Raw genomic sequence first — 21,303 nt, 5'->3', positions numbered from 1 at the left:
CTTTCACCCATTCCCCGACAAAACCTGCGTCTGTTGGCTTTGCCGCCCTCCCTCCCTGCCCCCCTCCCCAGCTCTCGTTCTCTCCTTCTCAGCCCTATTCTCCGCTGTCCCGTCCCCCCCCAAGCTTTCCCTCCTTTGATCCCCCCCCCCTTTCTCCCTCCTCTTCTGGAGTGAAGAACACAATGTGGTCCCTGGTCCATGTACTGAACACACACACTCACTCAGGAATGCAGACTTTCAGGCAGGCATCAGACACACTCACATGCAAACCCACGATACATGCCGACAGGTGCACGTATCGATCGACTTGAATAACAACCGCACACAGTCACGTGAACGTTTGTTTTTGATATGGTAAGTGTTCTAAGTTGTTCTGTGGCACTGGGATTTCAGAGGTGTTACAATCTGTTGGGTTTGTGATAACTTGCGACACAGTCTCTCCAAAACCCCGTCAGTATAGGGCAGCATTGGTGATGGGTTCAGCTCTGAGGAAAAGGTGTTCTTCTTTGTGTCAGGGGTTAGATTCGTAAGTAGATTAGAATTAGAACAAAGGTTGCAAAAAACCCACAGGCCATATCCTGTTATAGTCAAACACTCGACCACTTACCAGACCAGAGCACCCAATGTCAAGCCACTAGAATGGACATAAACACACATTTTATGGCTGTAGACTGACGGACATTCAGAATCTTAGTTTGATAGACATATGATTTTGAAAGTTAGATTGATTGATGTGAGATTGGTTTGATGCATCCCCATCAAATGGAAACAATCAAATTCAAATGTGTTCTTGCTATATTGGGTGGACCATTTTGGTCTATAAATCATTAGGAGAGGGTCCGGTCCCAATAAAAGCTTTTGGAGATCTGAAGGAACAGAATAGGTGAAACTCTTATGAACTAAAACTGCCCTCAGTCATATGGCTGTCACCGATTCTGTTGTAAACAAACAAGGGTTGAAGTCAGAGACAGACAGGAAGCAGCAGGTGGGGGTCAGAGGTCAGACTGGGTCAGAAGCGGGGCATGGGCTCTACTTCTTCTGTGGTGCGGCCGCATCCTCGTAGGTGATGGGAATGGTTCGCTCCTGGCCAGCGCAGCCCCGAGGGGCGTAGATTGTCAGCACGCCGTCACATGACAGAGACGAGGTGACATCACCACTACCCACGCCCCCGGGAAGTTTGTATTTCCTCACAAACTCCCGCGTCACAAAGCCGTGGTCATCCTGCTGGGACACACAGAGGAGGCGTAAGAGTGTGTGTGTGTGTGGGGAGGGGGGGTTGTAAGAGTCCATGTTTGTAGTCCACAATATTCTGAAATTCATCTCTCCCACATGCCCTTTTGTGAATGTGTGTGTGTGTCTCTGCGTGTGTTCTGACCTGTCGTTCCTCGTGCCTGGCATGTATTCTGATGACGTCTTCATTGACGTTGACGTTGATCTCCTCAGAAGAGAAATGCTTCACATCCAGATTAATCACGTATCGATCCTTCTCGGCGCGCATCTACATACACACAAATAAACACACACAAACAGCAAGAGGGTTATGTATTTGCTTGGGGAATGCTGTGGGCTGAATGTCCAAAACCAGCGTTTGACCAGGCAACGACAGACACAGGAATACAATCCCCCCACCACCCCACCCCAAAACACACAAACAATGGTTTCTCTGTTTCGCATTGTGTCTGCTTCTCTCTCCCTTTCTCTCTCTCTCCTGCTCTCCCTCACTTTCACACACACACACATACACACAGAACGGTACAGCTCGTTCACAGCTCTGTTCTTTCCCTTCCATCCAAAGAAGTTAACGGTAGCAGGAAGCGTCAGGTGACCTCCCTTCCTGTCTTACCTCGGCGTGGCCACCATCGGCCCAGTTGAGCCATCGTGGAAAGGAAGTCCTCATCCAGGGTAAGGGCCAGGTGAAGGGCCAGCCGAGGGCCAGGTCTGGGAGAGGTTCTCCGGAGTACAGGTCAGGCATGCGGTGGGAGAAGGCCCGGCGGTACCAGGGGTACTGGATAGGGACATCCATGACTCAGCTCCGTGAGAGAGAGAGAGCGAAAGAGAGAGAAAGAATGAAGGAGATAAAAGGAAAGAGCACGAGAGAGAGACCTCTGGGTACTATGGTGGGATGGGTTGCCGTTGCGGAAAGTTTGGTGGTTGGTTCCGCTGGCTGGACCGTGGAGCTGGTTGATGCAGCTGTTGCCTCTCCCAGCAGGCTCATATATACCCCTCTCCGACCCCCTCCCCTCTCCCTCGGGCCCTCTGCCCTCCTGCTGTCTCGCGCCCCTCCCTCCATCCCTCCGTCTACCACCCTAGCTCTGGTCCTGCCAGCAGTCTGATCCTTCTGGAACAATGATGTCAACTGTTTTTCTCCCGTCATCGCTCTCATCCTCCTCTCTCTCCACACCCACTACCTCTCTCTCTCTCTTTCTCTCTCCATGATGGGGTGATGCCCTGGCAGTGAATAGTGCTGATGCCCCTGTGGTCACTGCCCAGGAAATGCCCCTGTCTGGGTGTGTAACGTTTGTGAGTGTGTGTATGCATGTAACCTCAGTGCCAGAGCATTAGAGTTAGTCCTAAAGTAGACAGAGAGCCAGGGCTGTGGACATGGCCAGGAGACAACAGGGGGCGGCTGGATGTCCGGTGGGATAGGACTGTGGTGATTAGCAGTTTTGGCAACAAAGTGCGTGTACTGAATGTGTGTTTGTGTGTGTGTGTGTGTGTATGTGTGTGTTTGTGTTTGTGTGTCGGGTTTCTCTCCCCTTGTTTTTTTGTTTACATCTAAATTCTTATTACAGTTCGTGGGCCGTGCAATAACTTAATAAGCCCTTCTGACGTTGCTGCTAACTGCATCACTATCTGCGCATATGACTGCTATTAACAACCCAAGCTATCACCTGTTAGTCCTTAGGCTACTATCTGTCTAAAGGGAATTATGGATATTTATGTAATTATCTACCAATGATCTTCAAACAGACACAAGTTGGGCTGAAGGTGTTTTTTGGGGCAAAGAGATGTACCAAGCAAGACAATACCCCTCATTTTCTATATTGATAAATACAACATTTCAAGCTAAACTGATATCTGCCAGTAACTGTAGTAGTAACTTGTACCAGACTAAACCAGCCTTTCAAATCAATCACTTTATCCAGTAGTACAGACATACAGTACAGAGATTTGAATGTGCGCTAGACTTTAGAGTCCACTTAACTGAGTCTGTTCTAAAATTGTGTTAGAGAGTGTGAGAGTTTCACAGTGTTCCCTCTCTATTTACAGTGCCGTTATCACCATCCCTTTGGAGCCAGACATTCCTCCAGACCTGTGCCCCTTCATCTCTCTCTCTCCCTTTCTCTATCTCACTCTCCCACCCTCTCCCTCTCGCTCCCTCTTTCTCTCTCTCCCTCTGACTGTCCCCCCCTCTCTCTCCCCCTCTTTCTCACTTGCTGTCTTCAAATCTTGTGGCACTTAATTTGTGTCGACTCTGTCTCTGGACTTTCTTTTCCCTGTCTGCCCTTTTCCTCTTTCTCTCTCTCTCTCTCTCTCTCTCTCTCTCTCTCTCTGTTTCTTTCTCCCTCCCTCTCATTGTGTTGCAGAATGGCAGAGCGAACGGTCCCACATGCGTATCCTATGAGTACCCAGTATGAGCTCAACTCACCAAGCTGTATCTACGACCAAACATTCGGAGAGGGTAGGAACCTGACGTTTGTGTGTGTGTGTCTTTGCTTGAGTTTCACTGACTTGTGTGTTTCTTGTGTGTGTGTGTGTGTGTGTGTGTGTGTGTGTGTGTGTGTGTGTTTGAGTTGGTGAAGTAACACCGCTGAGGATGTGATATGGTGGAGTGTGAGGTTTTGTGTCGCAATTGTTTCATTGTCGATGTCATCATCAGCTGGTCCTCTGTTCTCAGAATTTGGTCAGTCTGTGTGTGTGTGTGTGTGTGTGTGTGTAGGTGTTTGTATGTGTGTGTGTGTGTATTTAAGAAGGAGAGCTGCAGTTACACTGACCTGGGCAAATCTGTGTGTAAAAATAGAAGCTCCTTCTAAATGGGGTTCCCCTTAATAAGCTATGTCAGATATGCAAGCCTGGAACATTCTCCTAGTATAATAGATATGGCCTAACCTCCAACACACACACACACACACACACACAATCAAACCATTTTTAGTTCCCCAGAGCCAAACAAGCCAAACCACAGAGCCCGTTTACATACAAACACAAAGGGATAGAGTTAAGGAGAGTGGGAGAGACAACCATGTATTGAGACGTCATAGCACTAAAGCCATGGAGACTAGGGATGTAAATATACACCGTATTGATGCAACAGTGAGACAGGAAACTAAGTATAGCCTACACACACACTGACAGCACACAGAGATCATTGGGGCAGGGGTGAGGTCCACTCTGCTCAAAAGATAACATGTAAATATTTTGGATTCCACTGATATTGGAGACTGGCTCTAATTCCCTGGACTGGTCTTGTATTCCCTTCCGCACTGGGTAAACACCTGTGATATGCTAACTTCCTCTTTTTGACTAAATACTTCCTCTGCACTCTCATTTTACATTTAAATTCAAATGACCTCATTTATGTCATTCCTTTTCAAAGGCCAGACTGTCACTTTTTGGTATGGATCTGTTTTTTTTTTTTATTAGGCCTATACATTCAGGAGAGGTTGTAGACTATTTCAACTAGGGTGGCCAAGCTGGGGCCAGTTGTACTGTTAGAGGGGGCAGTTACATTAAACATTATTGTTGTCACATAGTTTTCTACACTGCATTGCAGGCATTCACGGGCAAAAGAGCATGTTTATAATTATTCAGACTCTACATTTAGGGGGGCACAAAGGGGGTCCAACCTTGTTGTCACAGGGGCACTGCCCCCCCCTGCCCCCCCCCACACACACACACACACAGAACCGCCCCTGTATACATTCATTTCTGTTGATTTTGATTTCCGCCCCACTTCTCTGCTCCATAGCCTTAACTCCACAGGACTTGTTGACCCCCACCCTCTACCATGGATACTACGTACGTCCACGAATCACCAAGCAGCTGGAGCGGGGCTTCTCACAGATAGAGGAGGAGTCAGGAATGTGGCGCGTTCAATTGGACGTCTGCCAGTTTACCCCCGACGAGCTCACCGTGCGCACTGTTGACAACCTGCTGGAGGTGAGCGAGGAGAGGTGTTGAGAGAGAACGGAGGAGTGGAAAACAGAAGGAGTCAATAGATTCAAACAGACAAAAAAGATGATAGGAAGAATGGATGATGAAGCGAGAGAGGGCAAGAGAGGGTAAGAGGAGACGGTTTAGCCGGTGGTTATCGGTCTAAACTCACTCCTCAAGTTTGTAAACAGGCCACCTGCGTCAACGAATAGCTAGTTTTACGTTGGCGTAGCTGGTAGTGGTCGCGCTTGGGAAGTCAGAGATGCCGTGTTCGACCCCTGCGAGGGGCGAACATCGGCCCGTATACCCCGGACGGAGCAAGACCACGTCCGTTACAACGGCATACTGAAAAGAAAGAGAATAAGGACAAATGGTCGAAAGACGAACAATATAGAAGGGGAAGAATGGGCAGGTAGCGAGCACGCAAACAGAACACCACACACTCTATCGCGGCACCTGTCCTTTCACCTCCGACCGTGACCTCTGACCTCTCTCTCTCCGTCTTCCGTCAGGTGACAGGAAATCATTCCCAGAAGCAAGACGCCCACGGTTTCGTCAGTCGGTCCTTCACACGCGCCTACATCCTGCCTGCGGGTGTGGACCCCCTCCTGCTCCAGGTCCGCGTGTCACACGACGGCATCCTCACAATGTCCAGCCCCAGAGCCACCCCCGAGCTCCCCGTCACACACCTATGCACCATACACACCGACAAGGCCCCCAAGGCCCCTAAGAAGTCCTAGAAGGGAAGCGGCCTCTGCAAATGAGGCTCCAGCGGCTGGACTGTCCCACCAACCAGAGGTTTGAAAACATCTGAAATATCCCAAGATGATCTGGAAAGGACCTCACTGGGAGTGGACGTGTCACCTCACCCGTAACGTTCCGGAAGCTCCAAACCCCTTCTGGAGGTCTGGGAGAGAGGAAGGGTTGAGTTACGGTGTTGCTGTCCTGACATGCACAGTTCATGAACACACCGCTCTAACCAACAGCGTCTGTGGTTGATGGATACACAGTCCATCAGTTGAACATCACCTCCCACAGATTATGTCCGTAGCTCTCGTGCTTGACTTAGAGTTGTGATAATAAAAAGTAGTCTGGTATACTAACTGTCTGCGTTTAATATGTCAGGCCTCTAAAGCAAGTCCATTTTTGTAGCAGCCTATTTGCACAATTCTATGTGATCTATTTGACATTACAATCTCAATGAGCGCTTACCTCCCAATGCTTCAATAAAATCCGACAGACAAATTGACATCTGGAATTTGTATTCAGTCATTTGAACACCATAGGCGTACTGCTTCAAATAATGAATTTGTTGATAAACATCTTTAGTTAATCGTTGACAACAGTGATTTACGACAGAAAAAAACTGTAGGTAGCCGTGTGTGTGTGTTTGTGTTGCATTCAGGCGCAAAGTCCAGACCACTTTAACAAGGTCGTCCCCCCCACACCATTCCCACACCGAGTCCATTACACCTGCAGTTCGCTCCTCCTTCACTGAACAGGTATTTGCATTGAACACGGAAACAAAACCGAATTCAACGAAAGTGGCTCGGGGGATTTACTGGTGATGAACGACTATGGGCAACGGGTTGAACACAACACTCGACAGGTAGGCATAGGTCAAATTAAACTTTACATTCACCTTGAATAAGCTGCGTTTTTATTTTTAGACCTAATCGCTGGTAAAGCGTTTTTGTCCTGTAAAATGTTGAGGTGGTAAGTGGTTGTAGTCTAACGGAAATGTTTCCACTAAAATGCTGTTGGGTTATATACCTAGCTTCACCATTGTCAGTCATTGTAAACTATATAGTTGGAGCCAAGTAGTACATTTGCCAACTTAAGGAATTTGATCTTTGACCTAATTTCGGCAGCTGTTATTGATCCATCTGTTCAACAATCATTAATGACTGTCATTGTGTTGGCTAGCTGTTTTCGAGAATGTTTCAAATGTAAAGTGTGGTTGATGACCTGCTTGGGGCGACCATGGAATAGATTGGAATAGATAATGAATGGTGCCATGGAACTAGTGATGGGACGTTCGCGAATGAGCCGGCTGTAGGAGCCGGCTCGCATATTTGAAGAGCCGACTCTATTTTTAATAGATTAATATAGCCTATAGAAATTAAATGATTTTGTAGTAATGAATTTTAATTGTATTTAATTAATTGACTAATTCAAAGAACAACAAAAAAATACTTGTAGGCCTAAAGGCGCACACGATCAGCCTCACATTCTGTACCTGTCAATTATACTGCATGAGGGAGGGCCGAGCCAACTCACACACACTCAGACCATGAGTCGAAATTTCGGAGGAGAACCATAACAAATCAATGCATTTTTAAAGAAATTGTGGTTAAGTCAGAGTATGATTTAATTTAGTAATTGAATTTGAATTGTTTTCACACCTATCAAAGTCATAGTTAAAACATTTTTTATTTTTTTTTTAAGCCGTTTGGGAGCCAAAAGAGCCGTCTCTTTTCAGTGAGCTGAGTCAAACGACCCGGCTCACGAAAAAGAGTCAGAGTGCCCATCACTACATGGAAGCATGCCAAAATATGAGTCATTCAGCTATTCCAGATTCATAACAGTTAAACACAGTGTGTTTGTTTGTGTGTTGTTTTTCTCCAGATGGGGTGTAAATCCCCGGAAATTAAACAAGAAGAGAAAGGGTGAGACACCCACATGACATAACTTATTTAGAATTCATCTTCCTGCAGTATAGGTTGTTTATTTTTGCAGCCACCTGCCCACGTCTGTCATAAGATGAGAGATAAGACATGAGATGAATAGAAAGGAAGTAGCTAATTTTAGGAACTAAAATCCAGTTTCTCTTTCTCTGTTGTTTGTGTGTGGATGTATATGTGTGGATGTGTATGTGTGTGTATATGTGTGTGTGTGTCAGGTGATCCAGTGGAGCCTCAGGAGCAGGTCAGATTCTCTCTATAGTTCCCTGAATGATGCACATTAACAGTCTCTATTGGACCATAATGGACATATGATTATAACTTGTCATGACCATATTCTGGTGGCACTTTCTCTCCATCTCCGTTTGTCTTACTTTTCTTTGTCGTTTTTGCCCCCCCCCCCCCCCCCCCCTCCACACACACACACACACACCACCCAGGTCCCGGACGTCCACATATATGACGATGTTCCTGACGAGGGCCAGAGGCAGAGACAGGACTCTGACGGGATTCTCTATGCAGATCTGCAGCTGATGCCCCATCCGGCCGCCGGCGGAGGGAGGAAGTTTCCGTCCCCCTCAGATGAGCAGCATACAGAATATGCCGCCGTAAACTTTACTCCCAGGGGCGAGACGCTCAACCAAAAACTAACCAGCCTGCAGCGCCAGTTCAGCCCCTCGCCTGTGAAGCCCACTTCCCTGCCCGCCGACATCCTCATCCCCCCTGGTGCTCTGAAAACACCCAAACGCCAACAACAACCGAGACCCAGCAGCCCCCGCCCCGGACACACCACCCAACACAAACCAGTTGTGGTGTAGAATTGACCAACACACACACATAGACTTTTTCTATCTACGACTTTTATGAAGACCTCACCCATGATTGCTAGATGATTGAATGGATTACTCTATTTATCCTACTTCTTATATTCAGTCGTGTGACAGAATGAATCTTGATATTCATAATTTTTTTGTGTGAAATCATTTTACTATTTATGTGTATAAGATATATATCAAATAACTCCATCCATGTTTTATTAAAAAAAAATCGTCTGAAAGTTATTTAATGTGTTTGCTGTTTGTACTAGTTAATTGTATGGAAAGTGTAAAGCTTTCTTTCGTCCAATTTGCTTTGCTTAGCACGTGGTGTTGGTACATGGTAACCATAGAAACGGCCCGGGCTGCGCTGCAGAGATTGTGTCGTAAATGGATGCCTGCAGCAAGTTTCACTGACTTAATCGATGTAGACAGAAACAATAGCTCATTCAGTATTGGTAAGTAGATAAAGGGGACAGGATATTTATAGTGCCGTTTGTTTCAGATGATTAGAAAGGAAGTCGGGTTGGTTTGCTAAATAAACAGTAGAAAGGTAAGCAAGCTAACTTTAACAGAAGAATGACTTGAGTCAAACCGGACGGATGAATACGATAAGCTAGCAAGCTAAAATAACCTTGCTGGCTTTAAAAAGTATTATTCTTTTACCGGCATATTGTTTTTTTAATCTTGCGGCATGATCAATGCTGAAAAAGTATTTAGACGGAAGCATAGAAATTAACTCACACAATGACTTTCACGCAGTCAAACAATAGCCCATCCCCGTGGGAAACACTTGCTGGAAACCCAGCCGATGACTTGTCCGACATCAGTCCGTCTCAAGAGCCTGTTTTAAGGGACATTACGCAGGGTCGGACCTATGGTTCACCATCACACTTCAGTGCTTTTATATTTTGGGGGACATACAGAACTATGTGTAGGCTATACACAACTATTGTTCAGTATTCTTGCAATAACGTACAGTCTATGGTTTACTTCCTCCAGTATCTCCAGAATGGCTAACAGGACCAGCAAGTCTTCCCCAGGCCACGGATCTGTAAGTGTTTCGTTAGGGAAGGATATCCACATCTTCCCTCACCAATATTTATAAGGTCTCTAGTCTAGACAACATCCGCTGCTTTTAATCTAGGCTCCAGCTGTAAAGCGTTGACAGAATCCCGCTACAATTTAAAGCAGGATATGTAACAGAGAAAACACATAACCTATGCTTCGTAAGTGAAACAGCCATTTCAATAATTAGGGTAAGGGCATTATATTGGTGATTTCAAATTGTTCATGCGTTCATGAGTGTGGCCACTAGGGGGAGATACACTCCACACTATGGTCTCATGCTGCACCCGTAAGGCACTGTTGGCTCTTGTCAGTCAGTCACACATCTCTCGCTCTCACATCAAATGTAGCCTGTATAGTACTTACAGCCTATGTCAAGAGTCAAAGACCTACCTATGTGCACTTGCCTCTAAGTAGGCTACTGACAAGGATGACAGCGGAGCATGAGTGTAAGACAGGAAGTCCGCACACTGAGCAGCCAGGAAGGAAGAGGGTTTGTACTGTGAGGCAGAAAAAAAGAGAGCTGAACTTTTCACCAGGGTGTGACAATATTTGTAAAATCTCTCTCTTTTCCTTTATTTCTGTTTACCCTCTCCTTTTCTCTTCTCCTGAGTCCCTGTATCTCTCTCACTGAAGTATTTGCCAGTGACTTCTGATAGCTCTAGACCTTTCCTGCTCCCCTGGCTCTTAGTCTAGCTAGCATACAGTTCATTTCTGTTCGAGTTGACATTGTTAGTTGGTGTTGTTGAGCTATACAAGCGGGACACTCTACAATGTAATCATTTTTATATGAAACAATTATTTTAAACGCTGTACACACTTAATAGATTATGTTGCAGGCGTGCAGAGAAAGCCAGCAGCCAGGTAGACTATATGTTTCTACTTCTGGCCAAGCATCCGCCCCGATCAGCCGTCCCCATGGCGACAGAAGAAAGCCAAGTTGTGCGCATGGGCGGAGGATCCCCGTGCTCATGTATCCTGTTTCAGCAGCAGACAGTGCGAGTTAACGGAACCGACCAGTCCCGATAACCACCGTGTTTTTTTATGCATTTTGACGCCTTGCTCGAACACAGTTTTGCCACCAAGCGACGAATGGATCGCTGGTAACGGGAGGTCGAGCCGATCCCCGGTTGTGTGTGTGTGTGTGTGCTGTGTGCGCAACTGAATGTGTGGTCGGTCTGAAGGATGATTGCCTCGCTGTCCAAAGGGAGTCTGCTGGATGATGTTCTTCAGGAGGGCTTCAATGAGGTAGCCTGTTAGCTACTTAGCTTACGGTAGCCCGTTACAGTCACACTATCAACAATGTAGCTTGTCACGGTAGACAGTTGTCAATAGCTAAGCATTGAGTCATTGACCGAGTGTCTCGACTTCGTCTTGTCAGTTTCTATATGCAGCAAACATAAACACCCAACGTTTAGCTAAAGATGAATAGCTAAGTTGAATTTGATTGAATGGTTCACTGGTCTGTACAATGTAGTCACTTCCTTTCGAATTATTATTGTAAAAAAGCAGTAAATACATATGGCTAATGACTGATTGCAAGACAGTCGCGCATGTGGCTAAGAGAGGGTGTAATTTGGCATTCCTCAGAGCCCAGTATCGAAAGGTCTAGCAAACCTTGATCAAATAGTTTATGACTTATTCATGACTGCAGAAAATTACATTTTGGTGTGTTACACCCACGTGTATCAGACTGCCTGTATAGCTCTGTGTTGTGTACATAGCCTCATAGAAGAGTTGAGCTTTCTCTGATCTTAGGTCTGGCGCAAACTTAGCCCATGAATTTCAGATGTTTCTATCTCCTATCTAATTGTGTTGGAGGCAAGGGCAGTGATTGCTACACTTCAAGGAAGGAAGGAGGGGTATGTTTGAGTGTTCAAACCGGGTGGTTACCCACTAGGGTAGTTAAAGGGGATGTGTGTGTGTGTGTGTCTTTCTGAGCTGAGTCTGTACAGAAGAACAGACTGTCATTGTCTCTGCCCATCCAGCGCATGAAGGAGGATTAACCCAGATTTCCCACTGGCCTTAGTGTGTGTGTGTGTGTGTGTGTGTACGCAGCGAGGGCAGGGGACTGTATCAACAGTTATTGTCTACGTTAATAGAGCTGAGAGCAAGTGAACAATCGTCATGGCGAAACCCCCTCCTGAAATGACCTCACAGCCGGAGTCATGCGGTCATCTCCTGTCACAACTTTCTCACACACAGTTTCCTTCTCTTTGTTCTGGTAGATATGTAGATTGGACTATGCATTGAAATGGTAATAACTTAATAATGTGTGTAGCCCGCCCGCCTCTCAGTATTTTTTGTGTGTGTGTTACAGCAACAGCTGGCAACCTATGTTTCCTGGGTGAATGCTCAACTGAGAAGGAGGCCAGGACTCCGGCCTGTCGCCGACCTCAGGCGTGACCTCCAGGATGGAGTGGTGCTGGCCCACCTGATTGAGATAGTAGGTCAGTACACCCACGCGTGCAAACACACTCACGCTAAACCCACACATACAGACTGCATCCGCCGATGTGTGATGTCCTTTTTTTGGTGTATGCGGAATGGCTGGATATGCTGTCTCTCACTCACACTCTCTCTCTTTCTCTCTCTCTCTCTCTCTTTCTCTCTCTTTCTCTCTCTCTCTCTCTCTCTCTCTCTTTCAGCGGGTGAGGTGTTGGAGGGGGTGCATTTGACCCCGAGGGACCGTGAGGAGAGCAGAGAGAATGTAGAGAGAGTCCTACAGTTCATCTCCTCCAAGCATATACGCATGCCCCACACCTCTGCCAGGGGTATGTTAAAACTTACACACACACACACACACACACATATACAGAGTTCCAAGTACTAACAGCCACAAGTTGTTATAGTTCATCACTGGGGGAGAACAATATTTATCTCTCTCCATCTCTTACGCTTCCTTTCTCCCTCTCTCTCTGCAGATATTGTGGACGGTAACCTGAAGTCAGTGATGAGGCTAATCCTGGCACTTGCCGCACACTTCAAACCATCCGCCAATCACAGAGCCGCATCAGGCTCTGGGCAGAGTCACGCGGGGGCCTCGGCCAATCACAGACCCCTCTCCACCGTCGCCATGGCCCAGAGCGCAGCCGCCACCTTGGCAGCAGCACGACACGATGCCTCACGGCCTGGACGTCACACACACCTCCGCAGGTAGTCTCTCTCTCTCACACACACACACACCTCCGCAGGTACTATCTCTCTCTCACACACACACACCTCCGCAGGTAGTCCCTCTCTCTCACACACACACACACACTTCCGCAGGTAGTCTCTCTCTCTCTCACACACACACACACACCTCTGCAGGTAGTCTCTCTCTCTCTCACACACACACACACACACACACCTCCGCAGGTATGCTCTAACACAAACACCCACATCTCCGCAGGTAGGCTCTCACACACACACACACCTACACACATAGTCGGATACAGCAGTGTGCATGCAGCCCTCTCTTTCTAAATTCCTTTTCTAATTACATTAGTCACACGCACGACCTCCCCTGTAGCGCTCACACACTGCCAGGGCTTTGGCTCCCCCTGCTGGTCAGGCATGGAGACTGCCACCAAACTTGACACCACTTTAGGCCAACCTGTGAGTCTTTGATTACAATCAGCTGGAAGCATACATCTAAGGGCTCTTGCGTGTGGGCTTCTCTCCGCCCCACTGCGTGCGTGTGTGTGTGTAGTGGTTGGAGTGTCGATGAGGACGGAGGGGTTTGCGTCCGGGCCCTGGTGCAGCAGTACGAGAGGGGGACCCCGGAGGAGGCGGAGTCAGCACAGCCCAGCAGGTGACCGGGGGGGGGGGGGGGGGGGGGGGGGGGGGGGGGGGGGGGGGGGGGGTGACGCTGAAGTGACACGCTCACACGCACGCACGCACACACCACGCCAGGACATGTCTGTGGGCAGCGGGTGGGGGGTGCCACTTCATCACTGACTCCCTTTGTGTGGACGAAGCGTATGACTGCGGCGGCGTCAAACGCCCCTGTGGCGTTTTCGACCGTAATCTGTCCTACTACTCTGTGTGTGTGTGTGTGTTTGGGGGGGGGGGGGGGGGGTGGAGGGGGGCTCCTTAGGGCAAGATAGTGAGATGGATAAGGGGGATGATGGGGAAAGAACAGAAATATCTTCTCCGCCAATCACGCGGCTTGTGTGTTCTTGTTTGTTCACACTTATCTCTTCTGTCTCTCACACACACACACACGCATAAAAACTGATCTGAATAAGCATAGAGAGAGCTCCCTGGGATACAGCACAGATACCGAGAGGGGCAGGAGCCGGTTGGACGACGCGTGACGCGGTCTCACGCACGCTGCTCTTTGCGGCGTGGAGACATTGTCGGGGGGCGACCAAGTTCAGCACCCCCGTTTGAGTTGGAACACGGCACCGCGCGCGCGCGCTCGCGCCTGCGCCGAAACGAGAGCTGCTGCTGTTGTCATGGCGATGCCGTGTACCCGAGGATGGAGGGGGTGGGGGGGGGGGTGGTGGTGGAGGAGGGGGGGGGTGTCGGCAGGGAAACACCATTTTTTTCATGCAATGAAGATCAGTTGCACAAGTCGGTTGTTGAGGAGGCAGCGCGCACACGCTCTGGGCCGTGCTGACCATGGGAGGGAAGCAGGTGAAATGGTAAGAGTGCGTTGGTGCGCGAGTGGGTTTGGCTGGTTGGCGGCGGGCGGGTGTGTGGGCTTCGGGGAGGAGAAGGAGGACATACTTTGGACCCGCTGTTTGGCTGTCGTTATGCGCTACAGGGTATTGAGATACTGTATGGCTCTGTCTGTCTTCTCTTTCCCCGTCTGTTTCCACGTCTCTCTCTCTCCCTCTCCCTCTCTCGTTTTGTTTATGTGGAAAATAATGACAAGGATGAAGAAAGAGAATTGCCGAGCTGTTATTTACATCCCAATCCCACAGTTGTCAGTCGCACACACTCTCAGTAAACACACACACACAGTCAGTAAACAGCCTAGTTCTCCTCACTCTCAAATGGACCTACATCTGTGGTGTTCCTTGGTGGTCACCACGGAGACCGGCAGAAGAACTTGAAAAGGAACACACACACACTCGCAGTCTCATACACAGCAGTATTAACATTCCACACAGACAACTTCCTGGTTTTAATGTAAACAAGTTTGGACTTTTGCAGATTGGAATTGCATCACTGTTTATTATGTTCCTTAAGTGGGCCTTGCATGTAGATCACTGTCTGTGACTAATAGGGAGACATATGTGGGAATAGGGCTGTTTGGCACCAGTATACAGTTTGGTGCATGTGCACACGCATGTGTGTAACGGGTGAATAATCAAGGATTTGTTCCTCCCCCAGCCTCAGTTCTTCAAGCCCTCCCCCCTCCCCCAGAGTCCCTCCCAGCAGCCAATCAGAGAGCAGAGAGCAGGAAGACAGCCAAACCCAGGAGAGCAGCAGTGAGTCCTGACCAATCGTAATGCCAGCCAATCAAGGGCATTTGAACAGCAAGTAACTGTCTGCGTACCATGTGTACTGTGTGTGTGTGTGTGTTTGTGTGTGTGTGTGTGGTGTGTGTTTGTGTGTAGGTGAGCATTCCCAGGTAGTTGTGCAGCCTGTCTGGGTGGACCCCCTCAGTGAAAGTCTGGAAAGAGAGATGCAGGAGACGCGGAAAATGATTTCGGCTCTACAGGTACACACACACACACACACACATGTGATATCCCCCCCCAAGGCCCCAACACACACACATGCATTATGGATTACATACACGTGCTTACACTGTAAATGGGATATTCCTGCACTTTGAGAATCCAGTACATTGTACATAATGAATGGGATTTCTTTGAACATTACCAAGTTGGTATCGCATTTCCTGTGTGTGTGTGTGTGTAGGCACTGTTGCTCCATGGCTCATTACCTGAGGATGAGCAGGAGCTGTCTCTTGGTCTAGGAGAGGACAACGCTGAACATCAATTGGTACGTCAACCTCTCTTATAAGTATCTCTCGCTCCCCTCTCTTTCTCCTTCTCTCTCTCCTTCTCTCTGTCCCTCTCCTTCTCTCTCCCTCTCTCTCTCCTCTCTCTCTCTCTCTCTCTCTCTCTCTCTCTCTCTCTCTGTCTCTCTCTCTCTCTCTCTCTCTCTGTCTCTCTCTCTCTCTCTCTCTCTGTCTCTCTGTCTCTCTCTCTGTCTCTCTCTCTGTCTCTCTCTCTGTCTCTCTCTCTCTGCCCTCCGCTTCCAGCGTTCCTTTGTGTGCTCACAGCAGATCAAGTGTCCTCGCTCCCCTCCCCTGTGCTTTGTGTGCGAGAGTGTGTGCGTGAGAGAGAAAAACACAGGTATCCACTTTCCTCCTCGGTTTCACCAGTCCTGCGTTGCTCTCTCTCACACAGTTTCTTCTTCCCCCCCCCCCCCCCTCCACACACACACACATACACACACCTCTCTGTGTCCCCGTCTCTGCGTTCAGGTTGTCATTCGGAGTCGTCTGGACCAGAGCATGGAGGAGACTCAGGAGCTGAAGGTAGAGTGAACGCACGTTTTAGCCTCCGGGCTCTCCCCCCCTGGCCCCTGGCCGGACTGTGGCAGCCAGACCTCCGGGCTCCCCCCAGGGGTGTGTTCTGTCCTGCGGGTGTTCTCTGTGCGTTCATGTGGCTGGGTGCGTGGGGAGTTTGTGTGTGTGGGTGTGGGGGGCGGTGGGGGGGTCGTACGAACTGCTCTACCGGTCGTGAGAGCCGCAGAGGACGGTCTTTGTTTTGTGTGTCAACGTCGGGCCGGCGGTCTCTCTGAGCGGTGTTGTGTCTGTGGTGGTCGTTCCAGAGGGAGGTGCTGCGCTGTAGGCAGGAGATGAGGAACCTGCAGGGGGTCAAGGTGAGACACACACACACACACACACTTAGGTCAACACGCACACGCACAGAAAAGGTTGAATTTGAAGCCGAGTGGAAGTCCCTCAGCTGGGCTTAATGCTCGCTCGAGTCTGTCATGGATACAGCGTCTCTGCCCGTGTGTGTGTGCGTGGACAGGAGGCGCAGCAGCAGAGACTGTGCGTTCAGGAGGCGTCCGTACTGCAGCTGAAACAGGAGCTCCTGAGAGCTAGCATGGCCCGGGATGAACTGACCAGCCAGAATGTACGCCACACACACCACACACATACATTTTATACATATAGACGATGAAAAGACAACCTCACCTGTCTATAGTGTTTCAGTAAGTGTGTGTGTGTGTGCTAGTCGGAGCTCCAGAGGAAACTGGAGGAGCGGAGCAGGCTCCTGAGCGAGTGCAAGGTGAGACACGGCCAATGGCGCGCCTCCACCCACTCAGCGCGCTCACTGTGATTGGTCGCTAACTCTTCCTACCCTGTCCCGATTGGTGGTTTGCAGAGGGAGGTGGGGCAGAAGGACAGACTGCTGCAGCAGCACAAGCACAAACTGGAGGAGACCCACCAGCAGAAGGTGTCAACACAGCCGTCATCCCAGAATACAGTGTCTATCCAAACATTCATTTGAATATACTTTAGATATGTATTATATTGAATCTGTGTGTGTGTGTGTCTTCAGACCACACTTCAGAAGGAGCTGGAGTATAAAGACTCTGTACTGCAGGAGCTGATGGGCCGAGAGCTGCACCAGGTGAGCCCTCCATCACATCACACACACCCAGGTAGGGCTGGCATGTGGGTTTCTTATTCGTGTGTGTGCTTGTGTGTGTGTGTGTGTGTAGCAGCAGCAATCTGGCGCTGAGAACAATGGCTACTCTCAGACTGGAGGTCCATCTCCTTCTGTCTCGGGGGTGAGTCTTCCCAAGTCGTGTCTGCCGCACTAGAACATGGTTCTAAGATGAGTCAGGGGTATGGTGATTCACTGTTTGTGTGTGTGGGTGGATGTATGTGTGTGTCTGTGTATGTGTGTGTGTGTGTGTGTGTGTATGTGTGTCTGTATGTATGTGTGTGTGTGTGTGTGTGTGTGTGTGTGTGTGTGTGCGTGCGTGCTAGCAGGCCGAGGAGCTGCAGCTGGTCAGGGATGCGTTGAGGAGCCTGAGGAACAACCTGCGAGACCACGACCCTCAGCACCACACCCTGGACACCCTGGAGCAGGGCATAGCCTCCCTCACCGAGCGGCTGCACTCTCTACACACACACCGGGTATTCTCTCTCTCTCTCTCTCTCTCTCTCTCTCTCTCTCTCTCTCTCTCTCTCTCTCTCTCTCTCTCTCTCTCTCTCTCACACACTTTCTCTCTCTCTCTCTCTCTCTCTCTCTCATTCACTCTCTCTCCCCCTTTCACTTTCCCTCTCTCTCTCTCTCTCTCTCTCTCTCTCTCTCTCTCTCTCTCTCTCTCTCTCTCTCTCTCTCTCTCTCTCTCTCACACTTTCTCTCTCTCTCTCTCTCTCCCCCTTTCACTTTCCCCTCTCTCTCTCTCTCTCTCTCTCTCTCACTCACACATGCATACAGTCTGGGTACTATCTCACACATACACAGAGACCAGCTGAGAGATGTGAGCTAGGCATGGCGTGTGTTCATGCACGTATGCGTGTGCTTCACGTGTCCTTTTGCTCTCTCCCAGGGGAGGGGGAAGTCTCCTGGACGCAAGGCCACACCGCCGAACCACGACTCCTGGCCCACGCGCTCCAGTAAGCTCCCCCTGTCAATCACACACACACACAGACAATCCACAAATGCACCCTGGCTGTTTGTGTGTGCGTGACTGGCTGTGTCTGTGTGTGTGTTCTCAGAGATGGCTCACTCCCAGAGCAGCCCAGCGCTGAACTCGGCAGCCAGCACCAAGGTGCTGTACTTCACGGGCCCCTCGCTCACCCCCTTCATGATCAGCATCCCCAAGAGGTGAGCGGCTCGCTGGTCCTCCCCTGTCCTGGACCTCCCCTGTCCTGGACCTCCCCTGTCCTGGTCCTCCCCTGTCCTGGACCTCCCCTGTCCTGGACCTCCCCTGTCCTGGACCTCCCCTGTCCTGGTCCTGTCCTGTCCTGGACCTCCTCTGTCCTGGACCTCCCCTGTCCTGGTCCTCCCCTGTCCTGGACCTCCCCTGTCCTGGTCCTCCCCTGTCCTGGACCTCCCCTGTCCTGGACCTCCCCTGTCCTGGTCCTCCCCTGTCCTGGAGCTCCCCTGTCCTGGACCTCCCCTGTCCTGGACCTCCCCTGTCCTGGTCCTCCCCTGTCCTGGTCCTCCCCTGTCCACGCTGTGCACAGCAGTTCTGAGGCATGATGAGAGGGGTTTTCTAGGGGCGGCCCCCGGTAGCTCACTGGGGGACAGTTTGCCTTACCATGAATGAAAATGTGTGACACAGGGGCTTGGGTTTAAATTTGACTGAAGCCACTTCCTGCTTTGGGTGTTCCCCCCTATGTCTCTTCCTGTTTTCCTGTCTCTCCCCCAACTATCTTGTCGGTCACAGACACAGTGCATAGAGATGTTCAAGTTTCTGACCAAGTTCTGTTCTAAGGTTGTATGTAGGGAGAGGAGTCATGTGTGGTCACACTGTGTGTGTGTGTGTGTGTTTGTGTGTGTGTGTTGTAGGCTGGGTGAGGTGACTCTGAGAGATGTGAAGGCAGCGGTGGACAGAGAGGGGAAGTACAGATACCACTTCAAAGCCCTGGACCCCGAGTTTGGCACTGTCAAGGAAGAGGTGAGACAGAGAGAGAGAGAAGAGGGGAGAGGAAAATGAGCTGGGTTATTTATTAAGTGATTTGGTAAAAAAAAAAAAAGAAGAAAAAAAAAAGAAAGTGAAACACGTGTGTGTTTTTGGTGGCCGGAGTGGTTTTTGAGCGATTGTTTAACCGAGCGTATCAATGTCGAGTACGTGTTTGACCTTTGACCTCCCGGCGTCCAGGTGTTTGTAGACGAGGCGGTGGTTCCTGGATGGGAGGGGAAGATAGTGGCCTGGGTGGAGGAGGACAACGGAGAGGAGAGGTGAATACTCTCACACACACACACACACACACACACACACACAAACCACTGAACACACACACACACATGGTCACTCACCATGTAGCTTCTTGTTTTTCTGTCTTTTTTGTCCCTTCAGGACCTAGTGAACTCCCACGCCTCTCCAACACGTACAGCCCCAGCTCCAGAGACACACTGGCTGCAGGCTGGCTGCCAGGAGACAGGTGGATGGTGGAGGAAGGAAAAAATGCCGCCAGACAAATGCCTGTCTGGCCATGAGCAAGTGGAGAGTGCCAACACACCCCCTACCCCCCCGCCTCCCCCTTCCCTCTTGACCACCCCATCAGTCTGGAACTTGAACAGGGACACGGAGGCTAGACTCTGTGCTCATGAAAAGCTCGAGTGTTAAAGGTACCTTGTGCCTTATCAACGGGCGCGTGTGCAAACCTTATCATCCCCCGACGATCGGAGTCATGAGATGTTAGGATAGCGCTAGGACATCTGAAGAGAAATGATGAATGATGACAATGTCGATTCTCAATGGCCATGCAGCAGTCGAGCTGCTCCATTGCCTTAATGCAGTCTACAAGTAGGCTATTCACACACACACACACACTTGAAGATTTGGACAGGCTCTTACGCACCTCCCACACACACACACACACACACGCGCTCTTGTCAAGTAGCTGACTCACTAGCTGCACAAGAATACGGTATGTCATTGAGACCGAATGCAGGAATAGTAGTTCACGGTATGCAGTAGAAAACACTGTAGACTATTGGTGTCTCATGTCAATGTAGTTTGTTGTTGTTGTACATATATGTAAATGGATGCATATGCTCTACTGTAAATGGTCAAAGACGGAGAACAGTTTTTTTTATGTTTGATTTCAGAGAGAGGAGCGTGTTGTTTATATTTTGAGACTATGCCTGACAAAGTGTCGGACCACTGGTGGAGGGAGAGGATGATACGGGTGCCAGGTTGGAGAGGAGGCAGGGAGAGACTGAGGGGGAGAGGTCAGCGTAAAGGGGAGGTGTCATAGCTCTGTTTCAGATCGGAAGGTCCTCTGGCCTGCTCCCAAGCCAATCACGGATCATTGTGATGGATGACATGGAAAAAAAAGGAGAGACGGAAACCAGCGTGACCCTTGGGAGGATTGGAATTTGACACCCCAGCCCCACAGTATTTAACCTGCCCTTATCCCTATCTGACTCCTTAGTCCTCCAAGCTCTGACCACTACTGCCAGAACAGTGAGGCTGTTGACAAAAAACGGTTTCAAAACCAACAGCTCTTAGTATTGACTAACTCTTTAACAGATCACTTGAAATTGTGACACCACAGCACTGCATGAAATGATGACCACTGATGGTGTATAGAGTGCATCGATCAACATGATTGTTGCACTCACAATATGTACACTCCCCAATAAATGTATGATTCCCATGGATGTTGCAGTACAATCTAGATTTTTTGTAGTGGTTTTTCTTTTCATTTTTCTACTGTAACCTGGTGGTGATGGATGTGATTACACCTAAATAGCATGTTGCGACATTTTTACGACGGGTGCTAGGCCGGTAATCGGGGTTGCCAGGTTACGACGTTTATGACTATTCTAAAAGAAGAACGAGATTATTAATACATGTAATATGAATGTATGCATTTCGACACGTGCCTAAAATACTGCCTGGAATTTAAATATTAAAACACCAAAATACCAAGC

At 49.2% G+C, this 21,303-nt stretch overlaps 4 protein-coding genes across 6 annotated transcripts; 3 read left to right on the top strand and 1 right to left on the bottom strand.

The window, feature by feature from the left end:
• Positions 1-125: 125 nt before the first annotated feature.
• cryabb (crystallin, alpha B, b) lies at positions 126-2,259 on the bottom strand. The gene is made up of 3 exons (XM_047020524.1): positions 1,844-2,259; positions 1,376-1,498; positions 126-1,221 (listed from the first exon to the last, which is right to left on the bottom strand). The coding sequence occupies exons 1-3, from the start codon at positions 2,021-2,023 to the stop codon at positions 1,030-1,032; spliced, it is 495 nt and encodes a 164-aa protein (XP_046876480.1). The 5' UTR covers positions 2,024-2,259; the 3' UTR covers positions 126-1,029.
• A 161-nt stretch (positions 2,260-2,420) lies between these two features.
• Positions 2,421-6,403, top strand: hspb2 (heat shock protein, alpha-crystallin-related, b2). Its single transcript, XM_047020522.1, has 4 exons — positions 2,421-2,507; positions 3,271-3,682; positions 4,970-5,160; positions 5,667-6,403. Exons 2-4 carry the CDS (start codon positions 3,589-3,591, stop codon positions 5,892-5,894), a joined length of 513 nt encoding a protein of 170 aa, XP_046876478.1. The 5' UTR covers positions 2,421-2,507; positions 3,271-3,588; the 3' UTR covers positions 5,895-6,403.
• Positions 6,404-6,600: 197 nt separating this feature from the next.
• zgc:193711 (uncharacterized protein LOC569781 homolog) lies at positions 6,601-8,892 on the top strand. Its single transcript, XM_047020525.1, has 4 exons — positions 6,601-6,763; positions 7,783-7,823; positions 8,057-8,082; positions 8,279-8,892. Exons 1-4 carry the CDS (start codon positions 6,732-6,734, stop codon positions 8,654-8,656), a joined length of 477 nt encoding a protein of 158 aa, XP_046876481.1. The 5' UTR covers positions 6,601-6,731; the 3' UTR covers positions 8,657-8,892.
• A 124-nt stretch (positions 8,893-9,016) lies between these two features.
• Positions 9,017-21,030, top strand: dixdc1b (DIX domain containing 1b). 3 transcript variants are annotated; one of them, XM_047020374.1, is made up of 22 exons: positions 9,017-9,111; positions 9,656-9,707; positions 12,042-12,171; positions 12,370-12,495; positions 12,646-12,877; positions 13,416-13,517; positions 15,047-15,144; positions 15,274-15,377; positions 15,581-15,664; positions 16,152-16,205; positions 16,502-16,552; positions 16,708-16,812; positions 16,915-16,968; positions 17,065-17,136; positions 17,242-17,313; positions 17,405-17,473; positions 17,676-17,825; positions 18,245-18,311; positions 18,414-18,522; positions 19,210-19,318; positions 19,523-19,602; positions 19,721-21,030. In XM_047020374.1, exons 2-22 carry the CDS (start codon positions 9,666-9,668, stop codon positions 19,725-19,727), a joined length of 1,917 nt encoding a protein of 638 aa, XP_046876330.1. In that variant the 5' UTR covers positions 9,017-9,111; positions 9,656-9,665; the 3' UTR covers positions 19,728-21,030. The 3 variants fall into 3 exon arrangements, with proteins under 3 accessions (XP_046876330.1, XP_046876328.1, XP_046876329.1); XM_047020372.1 differs by lacking the exons at positions 9,017-9,111; positions 9,656-9,707 and adding an exon at positions 10,457-10,969; XM_047020373.1 differs by lacking the exons at positions 9,017-9,111; positions 9,656-9,707 and adding an exon at positions 10,458-10,969 and having other exon boundaries at positions 17,679-17,825.
• The last annotated feature ends 273 nt before the right edge of the window (positions 21,031-21,303 follow it).

The sequence above is a fragment of the Hypomesus transpacificus genome, chromosome 5, assembly GCF_021917145.1.
Source record: "Hypomesus transpacificus isolate Combined female chromosome 5, fHypTra1, whole genome shotgun sequence".
NCBI lineage: Eukaryota > Metazoa > Chordata > Actinopteri > Osmeriformes > Osmeridae > Hypomesus > Hypomesus transpacificus.
Note: the sequence above shows the minus strand (reverse complement) of the source record. Positions and strands in the feature narration are given on the sequence as shown.

Coding starts and splice junctions, on each gene's coding strand:
- dixdc1b (XM_047020372.1), top strand. CDS start 10,907: ATGATTGCCTCGCTGTCCAAAGGGAGTCTGCTGGATGATGTTCTTCAG. Junction 16,206..16,501: donor AGGAGACTCAGGAGCTGAAG/GTAGAGTGAACG, acceptor TGGTCGTTCCAG/AGGGAGGTGCTGCGCTGTAG. Junction 17,137..17,241: donor AGGAGACCCACCAGCAGAAG/GTGTCAACACAG, acceptor GTGTGTCTTCAG/ACCACACTTCAGAAGGAGCT.
- cryabb (XM_047020524.1), bottom strand. CDS start 2,023: ATGGATGTCCCTATCCAGTACCCCTGGTACCGCCGGGCCTTCTCCCAC. Junction 1,499..1,843: donor CCGATGGTGGCCACGCCGAG/GTAAGACAGGAA, acceptor GTGTGTATGTAG/ATGCGCGCCGAGAAGGATCG. Junction 1,222..1,375: donor CCAGGCACGAGGAACGACAG/GTCAGAACACAC, acceptor GTGTCCCAGCAG/GATGACCACGGCTTTGTGAC.
- hspb2 (XM_047020522.1), top strand. CDS start 3,589: ATGGCAGAGCGAACGGTCCCACATGCGTATCCTATGAGTACCCAGTAT. Junction 3,683..4,969: donor CGACCAAACATTCGGAGAGG/GTAGGAACCTGA, acceptor TCTGCTCCATAG/CCTTAACTCCACAGGACTTG. Junction 5,161..5,666: donor CTGTTGACAACCTGCTGGAG/GTGAGCGAGGAG, acceptor GTCTTCCGTCAG/GTGACAGGAAATCATTCCCA.
- zgc:193711 (XM_047020525.1), top strand. CDS start 6,732: ATGGGCAACGGGTTGAACACAACACTCGACAG. Junction 6,764..7,782: donor TTGAACACAACACTCGACAG/GTAGGCATAGGT, acceptor GTTTTTCTCCAG/ATGGGGTGTAAATCCCCGGA. Junction 7,824..8,056: donor ATTAAACAAGAAGAGAAAGG/GTGAGACACCCA, acceptor TGTGTGTGTCAG/GTGATCCAGTGGAGCCTCAG.